Source organism: Bubalus bubalis, chromosome 17 (genome assembly GCF_019923935.1).
Source record: "Bubalus bubalis isolate 160015118507 breed Murrah chromosome 17, NDDB_SH_1, whole genome shotgun sequence".
Lineage (NCBI taxonomy): Eukaryota > Metazoa > Chordata > Mammalia > Artiodactyla > Bovidae > Bubalus > Bubalus bubalis.
This window is the reverse complement of record NC_059173.1, coordinates 6,515,418-6,534,848: the sequence shown is the minus strand read 5'-3', so window position 1 is coordinate 6,534,848 and position 19,431 is coordinate 6,515,418. Positions and strand designations below refer to the sequence as shown.

Here is a 19,431-nt window from a genome sequence, read left to right as displayed (position 1 = left end):
AGGTGGTTCAGACATTTAAAATAAACAGAGAGGAAGTGTCCTTTAGCTGCGAAGCCCTGAGAATCTTCACCTTAAGCTCCCCGGATTCAGTGACCGTGTTGAGAAAACATCCAACGTGGCTTGTTGTTTTCTGAGCCACGGTGACAGGTGTGGCCCTAACACCCTGCCCCCTCCCAGGGTCGGGGACAGGGGCTTCCCCTCCTGCTGCTTTTTTCCAGGACAGGTCCGCAGTGAAGGGGTGTGGGGCGTGCAGGGGTGTGTTTGGCGGGAGGGGCGGGGGGGTGTTGGTTGGTGAACGGAGGCTAGCGTTGCGCACGGCTCAAGGGCATCAGCCGTTGGTTTCCTGCTTGCGCCATGGACTCCTTCGGGGCAGGGATCTCCCCTCTCTCCCCTGGGGCTTCTCCCCTCTGGAGACCATGCCCCACATACAGCAGGCGCATCCTTCTACCTGCCCCAAGTGCAGGCAGAGGAGGGGGATCTAGGTCGTCCTTGAATCTGCCCGTTTCCCTCCGTCGTCTGTCCACAGCCTCTGGCAGCATGAGGTTTCCACTCCTGCCGTGCTTCTCACCTATCGGGGAGCCAGGGACGTTTCCAGTGAGGAGCAAATCAAGTCACTGCCCTGCTTCAAGGCTCTCCTTCGCCCAGCGCCTCGGCCACTTGCAAGGTGCGGGTGTGCTCCAGCAGGAACGAGCAGGAAGGGGAGTGAGTGCTCCATTTCCTCCCTCGTTGTGCGGCGTAGGTCTTCTAGGTGGGAAGGGCAGGGCTGGGATCTGGGACTGAGACTGTCCGGCATTTGGCCAAACGGTCTAAGCCGGTAAGGAGCCTGGTGGGCAGATGAAATGTAGGCTCACACGCATACGCACCATCTATTGCTGTGATGAATGACCCCAAGAGCGGCTTAAAACAACACACATTTATCATCCCCTGTGCTTCCTGAGGGCTAGGGATTCTGAAGTGGCTTTGCTTGATGGTTCTGGCTGTTTCTCATAGGGCTGAATCAGATGAGGACAGGCAGGGCCTGCTGTTGTCTGGTGGAGGCCACTGGGACTGGGCAACCTGCCTCCAAGAGGCTCACTTCACACGGCCACGGGCAGGAGACCCCACCCCGGGGACATCTCCCCATGACAGGTAGACCGAGAGAGAAGGGGCAGCTGCGATGTTTTGTGACCTACCCTCAGAAGTCACAGCCACATTCTGGTCATTAAAAACGAAGCACTCGGTCTAGCCCTCATTCAAGGGCGAGAGTCAGGTCCTGAAATTGTAGCAGAGAAATTCCGGACTTTCTAAGATACTTACTCGGCTGCATCAGGTCTTGGTTGCGGCCTGTGAGATCTCTGGTTGTTGTGCGTGGACTTGCGCTGTGGCTTGCAGGCTCAGGAGTCACGTGCCGCGCGGGCTCAGTTGCTCTGCGGGGGTCTTAGCTCCCCGACCAGGGATCAAACCTGTGTACCCCTCACTGCAAGGCAGATTCTTAACCCACTGGACCACCGGGCAAATCCCTGTTGGCTTACTCCCACACTTTGCTGTGCGGACCTCACGCTCTTCCTGTGACGTGCAGACTCCACTCAGAGGGAGGCACTGGGCTGCCTTGAGCGCCGACTCTCGGAACCAGGATTCTGCATCTTACGTGTTTTCAGCACAACAGTAGCCTGAAGAAATGAGGTGGTAAGAGGTTTCTGGAAGCAAAGCAAAGATGATGATCTGCCAGTAGCCTGACACCTAGGGAAGGGCCCAGAATAGGCGGGAGGCTGCCTTGTGAAGCAGATCTCGTGTGGAAGTGTCCTGGAACCCAGGCACTCAGCGAGCTGCTGAGGGCAGGGATATGAACATGGGCTCGGGGGCTCCGAGTTCTGTCTCTGCATCAACACGTAACAGGTCATATTTTCGCCAACCTCAAGACTTGCAGATCTCACAACTCTAGAGCATCGGTGGCAAGTCTGGCTGCTTAGAAATACCACAGGACAGGAAGAGAATGGGTTCTATGTCCGTCAGTCACGGGAAGGTGCCTGCAGAGGCTCGCCCAGGTCTCGAAATGGGTTTTCCTCTGACAGTCCGGCAGAGAAGTGGGACAACGTGCATTTCCCTAGCTTCAGCTACAGCCCTCCTTCATTTGGGAAGCTCACCGTCTTAGACCAGCCAGGGGCAGGAGGGACGCCAGAGAGGTGACAGAAAAGGGGGCTGTGGGCCTGGTGTGCGGTGCAGCCTCGCTGAGGCTGGTGCTGTCCGCCCCTGACCCTCGCACACAGACCGCGCTGACACGCCCTTCCTCCCTAGCCTGGCTGGATCAGGCAGGGCAAAAAGGTGACCACGCAGAGTACACACATGCGTGTACATCTATACGTAAGTATCCCCATCAGAACTCAGTGCTTAGAACTCAGTAGCATTTTTGGCTACTTTATTTTCAGCTCTTAGCAACTTGTTTCAAGAAAAAGACCCCAGGTCATAAACGGGAGGTACTGGCTCACTGGCATGAAGTTACGCTGCAGTTCTCACATGGAGTCTTAGGTGCTTCTGGTAAAGACCTGGTTAGGATTTTGGTAAATATTTTCATTCTGTGACTCACATCATATCATCACAGAACGTTGGACCGTAACATCACCGAACCAATGTCCTAAGTCCTACCCCGGCCTGGCAACAGCCAGTGCAGAATGCTGTCCCCTCTCACGCAGCATCCCCCTCTCTGAAAAGCAGCTCTGCTTCTGCTCCAAGACCTTTTAGAAACTCCTGTTTGGGACCCTCATTCAAAGCAACCAGCAGCACCACCCACTTCCAGCCAAGGGGCCGGCCTGGCCAGTCATCACCCACTTCCGTGTCCCGGCGCCCCAGGCTCCTTTCATGTCATCGAGATCGTCCCCTCCCCTCTGTGGGTGATCCAGAAGATCCAGACAAGGCAGTCTCAGCATCCCCGACCACTTCCTGTGCACCGACCCCCCAGGAGGACCGTGGTGAAGACAGCCTGAGAAGTGGGCGCACGGTCTGCTTGCAAACAGATCCATCTCCTGGCTGTGCAGTCACCTCGGACCCACCCCCTGCAGACGGCGTGGGACATGCACTCTAGACCAGGGATAGCAGGGTTCTAGAAGAAACACTAGCCTCAGTCTCTGTGTACGAGTCAGGCCGGGGTGGAGCAGCTCCAGGAAACGTCAGGCACCCTAGGCTCTGTGTAATGGGGGAGTGACTGACCCCGGGCCCCCGGGGTGGAAGGAGCCATGGCCCCACCCTGGCCCCCACGCCACCCACGCTGTCAAGTTCTTTACCACAAGCTCTAGGTCTGCCAACCCGAGGAACGACCCCCTCCAGCCCTGATCCACAGAAGGAGTAACAGATACTCAAATACTGCAGTCCTAAAAAAGAGGACTATTCCAGGGAAAGTAAAACAGAGGAGCTCTTCCACTTAACAAGGCAGCACTTCCTTTGCTGGGGTTTGATTTGAGAGTCACCCGCGGGGGTCAGGAGCGACCCACAGTTCAGAGCAGGTTCACCCCGTGCTTCAGCAGCTTCTGCTTGGCTTTGCCCTGGAGGCCGAAGGCGCCGTCCTGCGGGTTCGGGAAGCCAGAGCTCCGCGCCGCCGTGGCCAGCTGCTGGAAGTAGGTTTCCTGAACGGGGTTGCAGCAGGCGTACACAGCCGTGGAGGCGTTCCTGGTGGGGGTGGGGAGACAGGAGACCACAGTCCACCGCTATGCAGACCTCAGACCCCAGAGACCCCGCAAGGTCTCTGGCCCAGCAGGACGAGCCCGGGCCCAGTCACTGTGGCCACAGAGAAGGGGCGCCTCGGGGTTCCGAGCATGGGTCTGGAGGTCCCACACAACCTGGGTGCTCCCCGCAGCCCTGAGACTTCTGGCTGTGGGAGTCTCAGCTTTCTCATCAGAAGAATGGACAAGACAGCGGTAAATTCCCTCACTGAGACTTCACGGAGTAAGTGAGTAGGAACAGATACAAATCGCTGAGCCCGTGGTGAGATGGTTAGGAAACGGAGGCTGTTGTTTCTATTACTGTTACTCAAATGAGCTATGTATCCCACCACGAAAAGTCTCAGCTCTGAGGAAGGTGAGATGCTGCAGGTCCACAGGTGGGGGGTGGGTCTGGGTTGCCAGCGTGGGCAGCTCTGACTTAAAGCCAGAGGAGGCACATTTATTGTGGAAAGATACACAGAAATATTGGCTGGAGACAGCGCTGGGCAGCAGAAACGCCCACAGCCCTGTGTGGCAGCTGCAGACGTTAGAACCTGGTCGGCCAGGCCCAGAGCCCACACCCCACACCCTGCCTCTGAACTACACTGCACACACACACACGCCCCAACCACAAGCCTGTGTGCAGGGGCGCGCGCCGCGGAGACGAGCCACCTGGGCTCAAATCCCGACTCGGCCCCTGACCTGGGGCGACTCATTCACCCTACTGCGTCCTTGTGTTTCAGTCTCCACGTCTGTGAAATGAGGTTACAAAGAAGGTACTCGACCAACCCACTCCCCAGTACCGTACACACACGCCAACACACACACAGCAGGCACGCCCCTTCTGACCCTCTAACTTGCCTTTTCTGCTACTGGTTTCATAAGAGATGCATGTAGAGAGAAAAAGTAGAGTTTAGTTGGTTAAAGACTGTAAATGCCACTAATTAATAGGTCTAGACCTGCTGGCCGGAAGGTGTTCCAGACACGCAACAAAGTGAAAAAGGAACTTAAAAAACAGCAAGTGCGTGTGCTCCAGTTTTTTTTTTTAAGAAGACCGGTAAAATAATAAAAAATACTGATCATCTGTCTTTTATACGGGCTTCCGCAGTGGCTCAGGGGTGAAGAATCCTTGCCTGCCAGTGCAGGAGATGAGGGGTTCGATCCCTGTATTGGAAAGATCCCCTGGAGAAGGGAATGGCAAGCCACTCCAGTATTCCTGCCTGGAGAACCCCATGGACAGAGGAGCCTGGTGGCTACAGTCCACGGGGTCACAAGAGTCAGACGCGACTGAGCAGCAGCACCTCTTATGTGCAAAAAAACCCCCTGATACCAAGAAAACCTGGGCTAAGATACACCATACTGCTGACTGTGGGCACCCTGGGGGCACGCTGGTGAGGGGAGGACATGCTGCCCTTGGGAGACCTTTGAGGGGAGGACATCTGGATGTTGTGGTCAGGAGCATGTGGGACTTGTCCAGTTGGAAGACAGATGACAGCCCGTTCTCCGCCCCCACTGACTGATGGAAGCACCGAGGTGGGGAGGGCCTTGGGTCCCCTCCCTGCTGTCCCTCAGTGTCTGTAGCAGCCCGAGCCCCAGGAAGGGACCCGGCATGTACAGGACTCAGGGAAGCCCGAGGGTGGGTGACAGCAGCCTGCGGGGCGGGTCAGGGGAGGCCCGGGCTGGTCCTTGCACTGGTCTTCATCCGGTTGTGAGTGAGGCTCTGCCAGGGACCCAGGGGGCAGGGCTGGGAGCAGCCAGGGAACACTCACCTGACGGTCACCTCGTACAGAGTGGGCACCCGGGCGAAGTCGGAATGCATTAGGCTGACAGCCTGGAGGAAGCGGCGGTCCTGCGCTGTGGTCACCTGTGGCAGGTTGGCTTCCAGAAGAGGACACGGAAGTCATCATGCGTGGCAGAGCACCGCCCCCCAGTACCCCCAAACCCAGAACCACCAAAAGCTGGGATGAAGTGAGGCCCCAGAGGCAGTGGGAAGGAGGCCGGGGTGCTGGGCCCTCTCGCTGCCCCTGATGGTGGTCAACACTTGTCTCAGCACAAGGGTGTCCAAGTCGGGAGGCGACCCCATCACAGACAGTCCGGACGCGGGTGCTTCTCTCAAAACGTTGGAGAAAGGGCAAGAGAGCAGCCGGGAAAAGTTTGCCGAGAGTAGTTAAACCCAGTGGGAGCTGGGCTCCACGAGAGAAAGAGCATCCTGACCACAGGGCACCTCCCCACCAACCAGGGACCTGGGCCTGGGTGCTGACTGCCCCGCTCCACCTCCCGGAGGTGGGCCTTACCTGCCAGCAAGTTCTGGACGCGGTCGTAGTGTGCGAAGCTGTAGGTTCTGGTCGCGGGGGCCGCCTGGTCCCGGGGCAGCGTCTCGCTCAGGTGCACCTCCAGCCCGTTGAGGGACGCCAGGCTGCCGTGGTACTGCGGGGCGGGAAGGGACAGGCCGCCACCACTCAGCAGGCCACCCGGGGAGAGCTGCCTGGCAGCCCGACTTAGCACCACGGGTGCTAGGACCCGTGTTTGGAAAGGTCCTGACTTCTGCCCTGAGGTCCTAAACCTCTTCAAAGCGTTCATCGCTCAGTCGTGTCTGACTCTTTGCGACCCCGTGGACTGTAGCCCACTAGGCTCCTCTGTCCATGGAATTCTCCAGGCAGGAATACCGGAGTGGGTTGCCATTCCCTTCTCCAGGGGATCTTCCCGACCCAGGGATCGAACCCCGGTCTACAACATTGCAGGCAGATTCTTTACCGTCTGAGCCACCAGAGAGAGACCTCTTCAAACTTGTAGAGAAATGAGAACATAGAGGGAAGCCGAAAAGTAAAAGGGGTAAAAAGAAAAAAAAGCCAAGAACAGCCCAGAACCTCAGCATCCAGGCAGAGCTGCTGGCAGGCGGCCCGTCCCCTCCTCACCACACTGCCGCCGCGCCGCATCCCCACCCCGTGCACCGCGTCCCCACCCCGTGCGTCTCAGCCGGACCGAGATGTCAGGACGTCATCCGCGCGTGCAGCGCGGCCCCCTCCCTCCCAGGAACCCGAGGGGACCAAGGGTGCGAACGGGCGGCTCTCCGCTCCCTGGCCCAGGGAAGGACCCGGCTGAGGAAGGCCGTGCGGAGCTGAGGCCCAGGCACCTCTATGTTCCATTGCCTCCCGGGGGGATGTCACGTGCAGGTGCCATGGGAACACAGGACTGCCCCCTTTCGTACAAGTTGTTTATAAGCTAAAGATGGGCATCAGACCGTAAAGGACGACTGAGGCTAGTTTTGCGACCTAACGATATAGCATGAACTTCACTCTTCAATCTGTTTTCCCACAAAGACATTTTCCAATGACCAACGGCTGAGCTCTGTTTGGGGCCCATCAAGCAGGGATGTCACACCCGATGGACTCAGCCTGATATAGGGCCCCCTGGGGCCGCCCTGGGGGGGCTACTTAAGTCACCAGGAGACAGTGGCTAGTGCCCAGGTGAACGAGCCCGGGGCTCAGCCTCTTCCTAGCCAGACCATCAGGGCCAGTTACAGACGTTTTTGCACCTTGTTCTTTTCATCTGCAAAAGAGGAATATCATTGCTGACCTGCGGAAGTCAAATAACATATGTACACTCTGTCTATTCTAAAGTGCTCCCTGGAGGGAGGCGTTTTCCTGAAGTCAAGAATATGAAAATCATCGTCCTTGAAGAAGCGGAATCTCTTCCATGAGCACCCGTCCCTGGACTAACAAGACTTGTCTGTGGGTTGACTTATTTCACAACAGCTGTGCAAAACACTAAGCGCAATAAGAAGGTACAGCGATGCAGAGAGAATGCTCTGAGGTGAATGTCAGAAAGCTCAGCTGTTATCTTGGGGAGCATCCTGGACTTAAAGTAGCATTTCTGGCCCATGTTGCAGAAATGAAACTCAGGCATTAGGTCTGGCTACAAGGTTTACGTGGTGTCCCCAGGGCCCAGCAGCCAGCCTGGCTCCCAGGAGGTGCCCGGCCAACAGCCACCTGGTGACTGGATCGCGAGCACCATCAGCTGCAGGCTGTGACTTGGTCACAGGTGTGAATGACAGGCAGTGTCCAGGAGGACAGGCAGCGTCCCCTGCTTGGACCAGGGGTAGGAAACATGGCCTGTGGACTATTTTTATAGCCTGAGAACTAAGATTGGTTTTTATATTTTTATATGGTTAGAAAAAATAAAGTCAAAAGAATAATATTGTGATGTGAAATTATATGAAGTTCCAATTTTTGTGTCCATAACAGTGTGCTGGAACACAGCCCCAGTTCACATATGTTCATGGTGGGTTTTGTGTTGTAACAGCAGAGGGGAAGAGTGGTACAGAATACATCTGCTGTGTATCCCTTCACATTAGAGTCTGCCAACCCCGAGACACGCTACCACATACGTGACCTGCACAACACGCTAGGGGGCACGGAGCTGAGGCTGTGCCGGGACCCCCTGCCTTCCGGTCCACGGCAAAGCTAGTGGGTCGCTGTCAGCGCCCCCAAACACGCAGACGAGTCGCTGCAGGGACACATGTGCTCAGAAGCACGCGTTTCAGGGGAGAGGAGCGTTTTTTCTATTTTCTGCCAACACACTAACCTCAGGCCTCATCTACTCCACGTGCACAGCTCCCCGTCCTGTTGTAGCAATAAATAACTGATCCCATCACTGTGGCTGAAAGTCACTGAGCCAATCTCGGGGTTCTGAGCAGGAAACTGTCGGTGGCTCTCTGCTGCCCCCTGGTGGGAGAAGCCGACTCTGCTCCCTCTGAACTAGGGGGCCCTCTCCCTGGCTGCTCCTTGCTCACCCCGGTCACCCAGTGCCCTGACCCACCCTCAGCAAGCAGAAATGGTGGCAGCTGGTCCACGCAAAGACGTGATGGCAAAACGACATGGAGCCATGGCAACATGTCCTTCCCGGGGGGACTGCGCTCATGGTCACATCTCTGCTGTCGTGCACCAGGCTGGGGGTGGGGCCTGGCTTTTCTGACAGCAGCAGCGAGTCCAGGGGGGAAATCAGGTCAACTGTTTTGTGTGCAGGTCCAGACTGAAAGGCAGTGAAAGCTCTCTGCCAGTTATAAAGGAGACGGCCTCCCGGTCTGATCAGCTGACTCTCCTCTCAAACCAGCAAGCTGATCAAAGTCTGTTACACCCTTCTCTTTTTAGGAAAGACTGGTTCTCCTTTTCTGTAAAGCTGTGTTCTCTCTCCTCCCCGACCCCAAACCCTCCTGTCCGTGAAAGCCCAGGGAGGTCACTGTCCTGACACCAGGATGGGCCGTGACAGACCAAGTGCCGTGTCCACGTAAAGAGGGCCACAGAAGGCAGGCCTTCAGTACTTCACCTTCCCACCTGCCAGGCCATGGTCAGGTCCACGGGGGACAGAGGGGTCGGGGTGGAGGCCAGGAAACAAGCAAGAGGTGTGGACCCGCCCTGTGCATTAGCTAGGTCTCCATTGCTACTTCAGGGTGAGATGGGCGTCACCGTGCCGGGCCCCAGTGCTGTTCAAGGCTTGGCGGAAGTAGCAGATGTAAATTATTTACATACAGCAAATGCAGCATGAACCCTAATTTACCTCCTCTCTGAGCAGCCCGTGCTGGTTTTTCTTTTTATCTTGGGGGGCCTCATCTGAGCTGGGCGCTAAGCCGAACAGACCATGAGACCGAGGTGTGGGGGGAGGGGTGCGGATGGACGTGTGGAACTGCATCCCTGGTCCCCGAGCTGTTATAATGAGGCGGGGTGGGGGGGGAGGTCGGTCAGAGCCAGGGGGACGGAGGTGGAGAGAGGGGCCTGGGAAAAGGGGAGGGGCCAGGCAGGTGTGGGAGGGGTCCGTGCGGGGACCCGCCTTCCCTCCTCCACTGCATTCCAAGGGAGACCCGCTCCTTTACAGAGGGTCACGGGCCCTGCATGCTAATAAGATGGGCTTAGCATAATATAGATTGAAGAACAGAAACACGGCGAGCCCCAGGATGCCGTTCACCCTGCAGCAGTCTCAACGTGCTGTTCTTACCACCACTGCTTCCCTGGCAACTAAAGCAGAGCTGTTACTATGGCAACTGGATCCAGCGTGGACCCCAGCCCGGAGGTCAGTGAGCCTCTAGGCGTGGGGGGAGAGCTGCACGGGTTTGAGTGGCGCCTTCTGGAGACAGTCAGCATTTCAGAGGGCCCAGGCTCCTAGAAAGGAGCTTCAGACGGATGGGAATTGGGGCTCGCGGAGAAACCCAACCCAGGTGGTGACACGTGCGGACTCCGGCCACAGAGACGAGGGCTGCTGGGCGGGGCGAGGCCATTTGTGGTCAGCGTCCAGCACCCTCCCAGCTCACTATGAACCAGAGAGCCTGAGAAAGTGGGGAAGCTGGAGAGGGCAGCTCTAGTGGCTGCCTTTGCACTTGGCTCTGTGCTTGGCACCGAACGCCCGCTGCCCACAAACAGGGAGGTAGGCACCCCCTCCACCCCACCATATAAATAAGGGCGTTTGTACCGGGCCATGCAGCTGATGGCTGAGCCCCACATCCCCAGCCCGCTGCACACTCACCAGCTCCTCCACGGCCACGCGGTCCCCCAGCAGCGGCTCCTCGGCCAGCAGCAACAGCACCAGGCCCTTGACGCTGTGCGTGTAGAGGCTCATCCGCACGAGCCCCTCACGGGAGGCCGGGAGCACCCTGGACGCGGCTCTGTTTGCATAGGGGCCTTCATCTGAGGGGTCTGTGGAGTCCAGGCCAGGGGTCAAGCAGCCCTCAGGAGCCCCACTGTGGCGCTGCTCCCCACCGTGTTCCTCCAGGGGCAGCTCAGTGCCCCTCTGCCTCAAATCCAAGCCAGGTGCCCGCCCAAGCCCGCTCGTCCTGCCGGGGACATGGTCTTCCCTGGGGACGGGGGCTTGGCTGCCGTCACCAGGAAGGTCTTTGGGCTGCTCGAGGGCTCCGTTCTGGGGGACCACCTCAGGAGCGGAGGCGGGGAGGTGGCCCAGGGACAGGGCCCCGGGTGGCTTGGCTTCGGGACTGCCAGGGTTGTGGACAGATTCCTCGCAACCAGGACCCCCGCCGTCTGCAGCAGGATGGCCTGAGGGTGCTTCTGTTTTCTGAGCCTCTGGGATGTGGATTTCAGACAAGTCCAGGTCCCCGTTCCCCGCGAACAAGGCTGAACCCTTGCCCGCAGCAGTGCAGTGCTGCATTGCGGGCGGTGTGCTCTTCAGGTCAGGGCCGGACCAGTGTCCGTGCTCCCTGCTGCCATCTGCCAAGGCGGCATCAGGAGACGGGGGTTTAGGTGTGGTCGTCGAGGTCTGAGCCTTGGAGCCCGCGTGTCTGGGGCCATTTTCTTTCGGGGCAGCTGAGGGCTCCTGGAGCCTGGCTGGAGGCGCCGCAGCACTGGTGAGGAAGGGCAGATGACTGAGTGTGGGCAAGGCCGTGCCCGGGGGACGAAAGCAGCTTCCTTACAAATAACAGGCACTGGCGCCATGTGGCGCCACGCGGTGACACCAGGGTCACCTGCTGGGAACGGCAGAGCCCCCTGGATCAGACGCACCCACGTCTGCAGGTTAACTGCCAGTCAGGTCCTATACGGGTGCTGCACGTGTGCTGTTTCCACCTTTCACGATGAACCCAAGACGTAGACATTACTGGATCCATTTTACAGATGGAAAAACTGAGGCTAGGGCAGGGAATGGACTTTCCCACGGTCACACAGCAGGTAAGCCACGGATCTCAGATCTGAAACCTACGCTCATCTCACTCTGCCAGATGCCCCTCATCTCTGCTGAAGGTCCAACTGTCCATCCCCCATCCCCAACCCCCGCCAGGGCAGAGCATAAAGAAGAGGGAATCGTGGGAGGATGGGATGCACAGGGCTTCTGGATGAGCCCGTGGGAGGGAGTCCCCAACATGTGGGTTCAGAGGAGCCTCTTTGAGCCCCTTACCTGGCCGAGGGCTCCCGGGGGAACTCGCAGAGACTGGCGGCTTCCTCTTCAGTCAGGAAAACAGGCGTGATCTGAACATTGGGAGGGAGCACCACTCCTAGAAGTGCAGAGCAATATGGCCAGGGCCCTCTCTGGGCCAGAGAAGATGGGGGGGCAGGCAGTGTTTTTGGGATGATGCCTCCAGCCCGCAGGCCAGCCCAGCGAGCAGCTCGGGGCTCCTTTCCCCAGAACAGAAGCCACAAAGCTGCAGCTACAGCTTCTGCCATCAGCAAGGAAAAGCCCACGCGGGCCACTCTGCTCCCAGAGTGACATTTGGTGGAAGAAAACTGACCGGCACTTAAGACAGAACCTGGATCAAAAGCACGTCTAACTGACCAAAGGGGTCTGCCCAAACTTAGGCTTCAAACTAAACCCTACTCTGCTGCCAAAGGTCTTCCTGGCAGTGGCCCTGCCGTCACCGTCTCCCCATCGTCATCTTCTGGAACTCATCTGAGCAGCCTCATGGTGCTGAGGGTTAAGGAGGAGCTGAAAGGGGGGATTTAAAAGCTATGCCTAAAATCAGAGGCTTTACAACTGGGATTTTGAGAGTAACTTTGCCTTTGCAGCGCTGTTAATATTTCCCTGATCTCACGAGCTGACGGGATAACCATTTGGGGCCGCTCGGCCTTCCACGTGACTTGGACAGGGCCAGACTGCTTACGGGCCGTTTCCAAGACGTGACAGGACACCCGACTACTCACCATGTTCCTGCAGGGCATCCCCTCCCGTAGGTTTCCTCTGAAAATAAACAGACAGGAGTCGGTGCGGGGCACCGCATGCTCCCCCTGATCTATCCATCGGGACCGCGTGTTGCCATCTGTTCCTGAAACGTGGCCAAGGCCCGGGTGCTGGGCCCGGCCGCTCGCCTACAGCAAAGCGGACGGAACAGATCCCCCCAGGCTGCCTGCTCCCCCTCGCCCACAGCAAAGTGGACGGAACAGATCCCCCCAGGCTGCCTGCTCCCCCTCGCCCACAGCAAAGCGGACGGAACAGATCCCCCCAGGCTGACTGCCCCCCGCTGGGGCTGGGGTCACAGCGGCCAAGGCCCGGGTGCTGGGCCCGGCCGCTCGCCCACAGCAAAGCAGATGGAACAGATCCCCCCAGGCTGCCTGCCCCCCGCCGGGGCTGGGGTCACAGCGGCCAAGGCCCGGGTGCTGGGCCCGGCCGCTCGCCCACAGCAAAGCGGATGGAACAGATCCCCCCAGGCTGCCTGCTCTGCGCCGGGGCTGGGGTCACGCCGGCTAAGGCGGCCACGCCACCCAGGCGCATACCAGGCTTCCCCTCTTTCCGATCTCTCAGTTTCTCCTCTTGGGGAAGGACAGCGAACATTCCTGTGCTTTCAGACCTCCAGGGAAGTCGTCTTCTGGAATATGGCCACGTCTCCCACAGCCCTGGCTGGAGCCCACACACAGACCCCATTATGACAACAGAGTGAGGGGCCTGTGACCCTTACAGCGAAGGACTCAGCCTAAACCCGAGGCAAGGCCGGCTTGCCTCTGCATTTACAACGAAGGCGAGAAACCCGGGGAATCTCCTCAAAAGAGCTTTCCAGCCGTCTCCACCGAAAGGACCCAGCAAAGCAAAAGGAAAACCAAAAACTGCTCTTCTAGCCAAAATGACTTGCCCTCCTCTGAAGGATGTGGCTTCCTTCACAGAAGCTAACTCCAGACAAAAATTCTTTTCAAAAAAATCACATAGAATCCCCTCGCCCATAAGCCAATCCTGTGAACACAGGGCACATTTTCCTGTAAAGTCTGTGCATTTTTTCAATACTTTGAGGACACATTACATAAAGTTCTGTTTCTCTGCTCGAAAGAGGGACTCACAGTTTCTGCCATGAAAGCATCTTTGGCCATTTTTAATGGCTGATTAAAATCATAGGAAGTTCACCGTGGTGTGGGAGAATTCATCACTCCCTGACTTGAGACCAACACCAGCAATCTGTCTGGAAAGGGCAGGCTAGTCGGTGTTTTGGGCACTGCGGCTGTAGGTCTCTGTCCAGCTACTCAAGCTGCAGCCGTGGCAGTAAAGCAGGCCAAGAAAACAACGGCAGGCAACCAGCCCGCAGCTCCTACCTTAGAATCTGATTTTTCACTTTCATAAATCCTGTTGTGACAAGAGTTTTTGAATATAAACCTTTTCCAGCAGTCAGATGACTTCCTTAGTATTGATTAGCATAGCTGAACAAGGGGGAAAAAGGAAAAGACCCCCTCCACCCTCTCCTTATCAGACAGTTCACCAGGAGGGGTGTTCTCATGCCGCCCGCACCACGTGAGAGGGAGCTGGAATAGAGCCCCACGTGCGTTCTTAAATGTCTGCTGACTTAGCAAGTGCAAAAAGCTAGCCTTCCTACAGATTTAAAACCAGTTTCACACACTAAGAATCAACTCGTAAAACAAAAGAAAAAAGAGCTCCAAGGATACGTGCCAAACGCTAGCGGTGATTATCTCTATGTGGCCCAGCTGTGGGCAGTTTTATTCTCAATGAGCACGTTATGATTTTTCCTTCATTATAAAAACAATTAGGCAAATATAAGATAGAAGTATTTTTAAAGCCGCTGTTGTCCTAAGCCATCTTTTACAGTCTCTCTCTGAAAAAAATCCAACATCGCTTTGACATAAAGCCTACCCTGCGGGAAGTCATATTCTCACAGTTCCACCTGGATGAAAGAAAAACCAACCATCCAAGCCAACCACGCAGGAGAAAACATTTTCTTCCAGCTTTGCCAGGACCTCACTTGAGGGGGACCACACGGATGGACGGGGGGTCCTAAGAAGGACATGGCAGCCCCCTGCCCCGCCGGCCCATCCAGTGCTGCTGATCAGTCTTGCCCGACACAAAGACAGACGCGCCAGGGGAACATGTCCCTGCTGGGGGGTGGGGGCACAGGGAGGGGGGTTTGATACCTGGTCCCAACGTGCCAGGCGATGAAGCAGGACCTTGGCCGTGATGGAGGGCGGGAGCTGGGTGCTGACGATCCTGGGAGATCAACAGGAACCAGGACACCAGAGAAGAAACACAGTCAGGACCTGGCATCAAGACAGTCCCAGCACCTGCAGCAGGTAGGATCTGGGGGACACAGCTGGTGGGAGTGTCACCTGGGGAGGCACTCACGGGGGCCCCCTGGCTGTTCCCCATCAAAGTTTTAAATGTTGAAATGCTTGGACCGACTTGTATTAAGAATATTCCTGAGGTGCCAGGAGGGCTTCTCTAGGGCACATCCCTCCAGGATCATAGCACTGGACACAGAGCACCAACTCCCCTGCCTCTGGCTGGGACGGTTGAGCCTCCTCGAGGCCCAGAGGAGGCGTGGAGGGCTCCCAGGCTCTCTAAGAGGCCCTCCAGCTGGGGGAAGAGGCGCAGTGAGACCTCCGTGAGGGTACCTCGAGGCAGACCCAGCCACACAGCTGCAGGAGCCCAAGCAGGAGCCATGGCCAGTGCACTGGGGCCCCGGGTGCGCCATGGGCCTCACACCCCTCTCCTGACGGTCCTGGGTGGCGGAGACCAACCACTCCGCAGGCGTGGCCCAGCTGAGAGCTGCATGGATCTCTGCAAAGCCGCCTTGTGCACTCCTAACTCTTCTCTGGACACAGCAGCTTCCAATTCCCCAGGGACAGGCATGGACCCTCAATCGAATCTAAACTACCCTCGAGTTGCCAAACAAGACCGGCTGGAACTGGCCACGCACAGAGCTCTTGGCTCCCCAGCCCCGATCAGGAGGTGGCCGGGTGGTCAGGGCTGCAGCGGGGGGTGGGGATGAGGGAGAAGGGGCAGGGGTACTACTCACAGTCCTGCGTAGAGGATGCAGCCGGCGAGCACGTGGGGCACACGCTGGCAGGTCTGCAGGATGAGTGCCGCCTTGAGCAGGAGCAGGGCCTCCACCTGTGCGGGGCGAGAAGCAAGCCCCGGTCGGCATGCCCCCGTGGGCAGGAGGGGACAGGCAGGGGGCTGCGGAGGGTAGACGGACCGCTCGGAGCCGGAGCCCGGAGGGAGGGCGTGCCGCACACCGGCCATGTCATGCCTCTGACACCCCGCACGGCTGCCACCACAAAACGCCAGGTGCTTGGGACCAGGGGGCCTCCCTGAAGCAGGGAGGCAGAGAGAACTGGGCATATGGCTCTTCACAGGCGACCGTGCACATCGCCAAGGAGACCCTGACCGGCGATGCGGAGACCAGGAAGCAGCTGCAGGGGAGAGCTCGCCCCTCAGATTCAGTTCACGGTGAACCCACCCTCCCCTGCAGCCCAAGCCCCTGTGATGAGCTGGCTTGCTGTCTGACCCAGTCCCCTAACTCTGCCAGGAGGAGAAATGGAAGCATCACAGCCTTTCACGTGGGCGTACACATCTCAGTCCTCAGTCCTTGTAAAAAAAAGTCCCTAAAGGGACAGGCAGAGTATCTGAACCTGCTCACGAACGGCCAGCAGTGACCACCAGCCTCCTCCAGGTTCCTGCCTGGCAGCCGGAACCTGCGGTACCCGGGAGCAGTCAGCACTGAGTGTTAAGGAGCTACGCTGGAGCCCTTATGGCAGGCGGTTAGCTCTTTCACGGCCACTCGGAAAGCTCTGGGCCGACTTCCAAGAAGCCCTCCAAACAGGAGCGGGAAAACCCGTCCCTGTTTCTAGCATTGAGCCGGTGCCGCGCCCCAGGGACAGGGACACGGTCTCTGCCCGCAGAGACCCAGGCCACGCGTGGTGGAAGGTCCCACCCCCAAGATGCTCAGGGCGTGGGCAGGGCTCCTCATAGCACCGCTCGCACCTCCCCCTGCTGTCTGACTGTGAGGATGTGACGTCTGCCAAGGCCAAGGCCACCAGCCCGCAGTGGTGCAGGTGGCCTCCCGTCACCACGTGCCGAGGCAACAGCTCAGGGACAGACCCCACCCAGCCCCCCGTCCCAGACAGTGGCCGCCCTGGGCCTTTCTGGATGCTGAGAATAACTAATGATAAGCTGAGAAGGGGGCGTTCAGATTACTGAGTTCAGCACATCTGGGCATTAACAAAGCAATAACACTCCTTCCTGGGCATCTGTCCCTTACGTAACTGTCCCAGTTTCAGCCCCAGAACAGTCCTGGGAGGTGGGTGTCACGCCGCTCCACGGGTAAGGAGAGCGAGGCTGAGACAGGTGACCTGTCTGGTCCTAGCCCATGCAGCTGGCAAGCGCCGCCTGGAACCTGAGTTCTTAACAGCCACGGGGATGGAGGGACAGCTCATCGAAGGGGAAGCACCCACATCCAGAAGCCCAGTTCCCACCCACGCACGCAGCGGGTGGGGGTGCTGAGCTGGTTACTTTGGTTTGGTCCAGGTGCCAGAGGCAGTTGAAGATCTTGTGCAGGTCGCCCGTGTTCCCCAGGATGTGCTCGATGAGCGTGTCCCACTCGGAGCGCAGTTCTTCTCGCGGGCAGCTCTGAAGCAGAACAGCTGGCGTCAGCACCCGCGATCCCAAGACACACGCTCCAGCAGGGACTCCAGTCCCCCGCAGAGTCCCTCACGGGGACCTGGCTGGCAGGGAAGGCATCTTCTGAACTGCCCACACCCCCAGGCAAGGAGAGGACAAAAGGTGGATGAACGGGCCCCAGGCCACCGGAGAAGAAAGGCGTCCGCGAGGGGCTCCGGGGGCCCATGACCCTGTCGCTGACATGTCGTGTTTGTGTAAAGGGTTCCCGATGCCCGGATGTGCCCGGGCAGTATCAGTTTTGCTAAAGAGGTTCCACGTGAGCCTCCCCACTGCCCTACTCATACCTTGCAGGCCAGAGACACGGGCCCGTTGTAAAAATGAAAGAAGCCGACAAGCCGGTGCAGAAGCTGCTTGCAGCTGATGTCAGGGAGCTCCGCGGCGCAGCCCAGCACCTGCAGAGGACAGTGCTTTCCTGTTCTCGGATGCCAAGCCTGAAGTCCTGGTACCCAGGGCTCGCTAAGCCAGACTCCACAGGGCCCTGGAGATCCACCCTCTGTGTGCAGCCATGCGGCGCTCCACAGGGAATGGCTGTGTTTTGAACCCACTTACGCTGCCCGAGCTGGAATCATCATCATCCCTGCTTCCTGTTCATCTGCCCGGGCATCCCCACCCCCCTCAGTCCCCCGCCAACACACACAGATTCCAGCACCCCTGGCTGCCTGCTCTCATCACTCCAGCCAACCGTGACCTCTCTCCTGAACCCCTGTATGGTCACCACTGTTATTTGGACACTGGATGTTTCATTTGGGTTTCACAGCAAACATGGGATCCACACTGTCAGGAGTGGCCACCCCTTCTCCAGCCGGACGGGGCGCTTCCGGAACCCGCACCCAGGGCATCGTCACGCCAGCGCGGAGCGTCGGCGGTGCTCCGTTCCACAGACGACAGACACTTGCTCAGTTAGGAAGTAATCTGGCCCCCTGTTTATGGAGCTTGAAAAGGACTTCATCTTCTTTGACTCACTAATTCTACCTGGAGGAATCTCTCCTAGGGGAACCATCAGAAACTTAACAAACCAACTCTGAACGAAGACACGTAAACAAATGCTCTCTGAATGTAAGCGCCACTCAAGTGCCGTCAACAGTCTGGCGCCCAGTTAATCTCCCCCAGTTATTCTACAGATTGAAAGAAATCCTAATAATCTCACCAACTTTCCTTCAGACTGCCAAACTGATTCTGCAACAGAAATACAAAGGACTGAAAATATCAAACGCTGTCTCGGAGAAGAGTAAGTTTGGAGGCCTTCCCCCAGCTGACTTTAAGACTTATTCTAAAAGCTGCAGACATCAAGACGGAGCAGTACGTGTACAGAATCTTCAGAAAGGCCAGTGGGCAAGAACAGCAAGCCCAGAAGCAGAGCTGCACTTAAATGGTCATTTGAGCTCCAACAAAGGAGCCCTAGGAAGCAAATAGGAAAAGCAAGTTTTTCAGCAGTGGTGCTAGAACAATGGGACATCCACAGGAGAAAAGGCCCTTTGACCTCTGCTCATACTATTCACAAGGACTTATCCAAGGTGGATTACAGACCTAAATTTAAAAGCTAACACTATGAAACGTGCTCCCCCCGCTGCCGCCCCCCAGAATTGGAGAATGTCTTCTCTAATGAGGTAGGCAGTGGTTTTAGACAGGATACAGAAAGCAATAACCGTAAAAGATAAAACTGATAGACTTCATTAAAACCAAAAACCGCCTCATCCAAAGACATTACCAAGAAACTTAAGCACACCCAGAGACTGGGGGAAAATATCTCAAAGGAAGATGCCCAAATGTCCACGAAGCACATGAAGAAGCCCTGCTATCACCAGTCACGGGGGAAGTGCAAATTAACACCTACTGAGCTACCACTTCACATCCAGCTCAGTGGCTACAATTGTGAATAAACAGACTGACATGCCTGCTGATGAGGGTGTGAAGTACCTGGCCTTCTCATAGACTGTCAGTGGGAATGCAAGATGGTGCAACCGCTTTGGGCAAAAGTCTGGCGGTTTCTTATAAAATCAACACACACCTACCCTGCTGCTAAGCTGCTGCTAAGTCACTTCAGTTGTGTCCGACTCTGTGCGACCCCATAGACGGCAGCCCATTAGGCTCCCCGTCCCTGGGATTCTCCAGGCAAGAACACTGGAGTGGGTTGCCATTTCCTTCTCCAATGCATGAAAGTGAAAAGTCAAAGTGAAGTCGCTCAGTCGTGTCCGACTCTTCGCGACCCCATGGACTGCAGCCAACCAGGCTCCTCCATCCATGGGATTTTCCAGGCAAGAGTACTGGAGTGGGGTGCCATTGCCTTCTCCTACACCTACCCTATGACCCAGCAATTCCACGCCTAGGTATTTACCCATGAGAAAGGGAAATGTATGTCCACAGAAAGACTTGTATA

The 19,431-nt window shown here is 57.3% G+C and overlaps 1 protein-coding gene across 5 annotated transcripts in view; it reads right to left on the bottom strand.

The window, feature by feature from the left end:
* Nucleotides 1–2,378: 2,378 nt before the first annotated feature.
* HPS4 (HPS4 biogenesis of lysosomal organelles complex 3 subunit 2) overlaps nt 2,379–19,431 on the bottom strand; it is a 26,914-nt gene continuing 9,861 nt past the window's right edge. For 3 of the 5 annotated variants that reach the window (XM_006055570.4, XM_006055571.4, XM_044930003.2), the window contains 10 exons: nt 17,339–17,446; nt 16,887–17,003; nt 15,391–15,485; nt 14,510–14,582; nt 12,305–12,341; nt 11,565–11,661; nt 10,188–11,016; nt 5,966–6,098; nt 5,441–5,549; nt 2,379–3,639 (listed from right to left, as the gene is read on the bottom strand). In XM_006055570.4, coding sequence (XP_006055632.4) covers nt 3,468–3,639; nt 5,441–5,549; nt 5,966–6,098; nt 10,188–11,016; nt 11,565–11,661; nt 12,305–12,341; nt 14,510–14,582; nt 15,391–15,485; nt 16,887–17,003; nt 17,339–17,446 — 1,770 coding nt within the window. In that variant the 3' untranslated portion in view covers nt 2,379–3,467. The other 2 variants (XM_044930004.2, XM_044930006.2) reach the window with 2 other exon arrangements.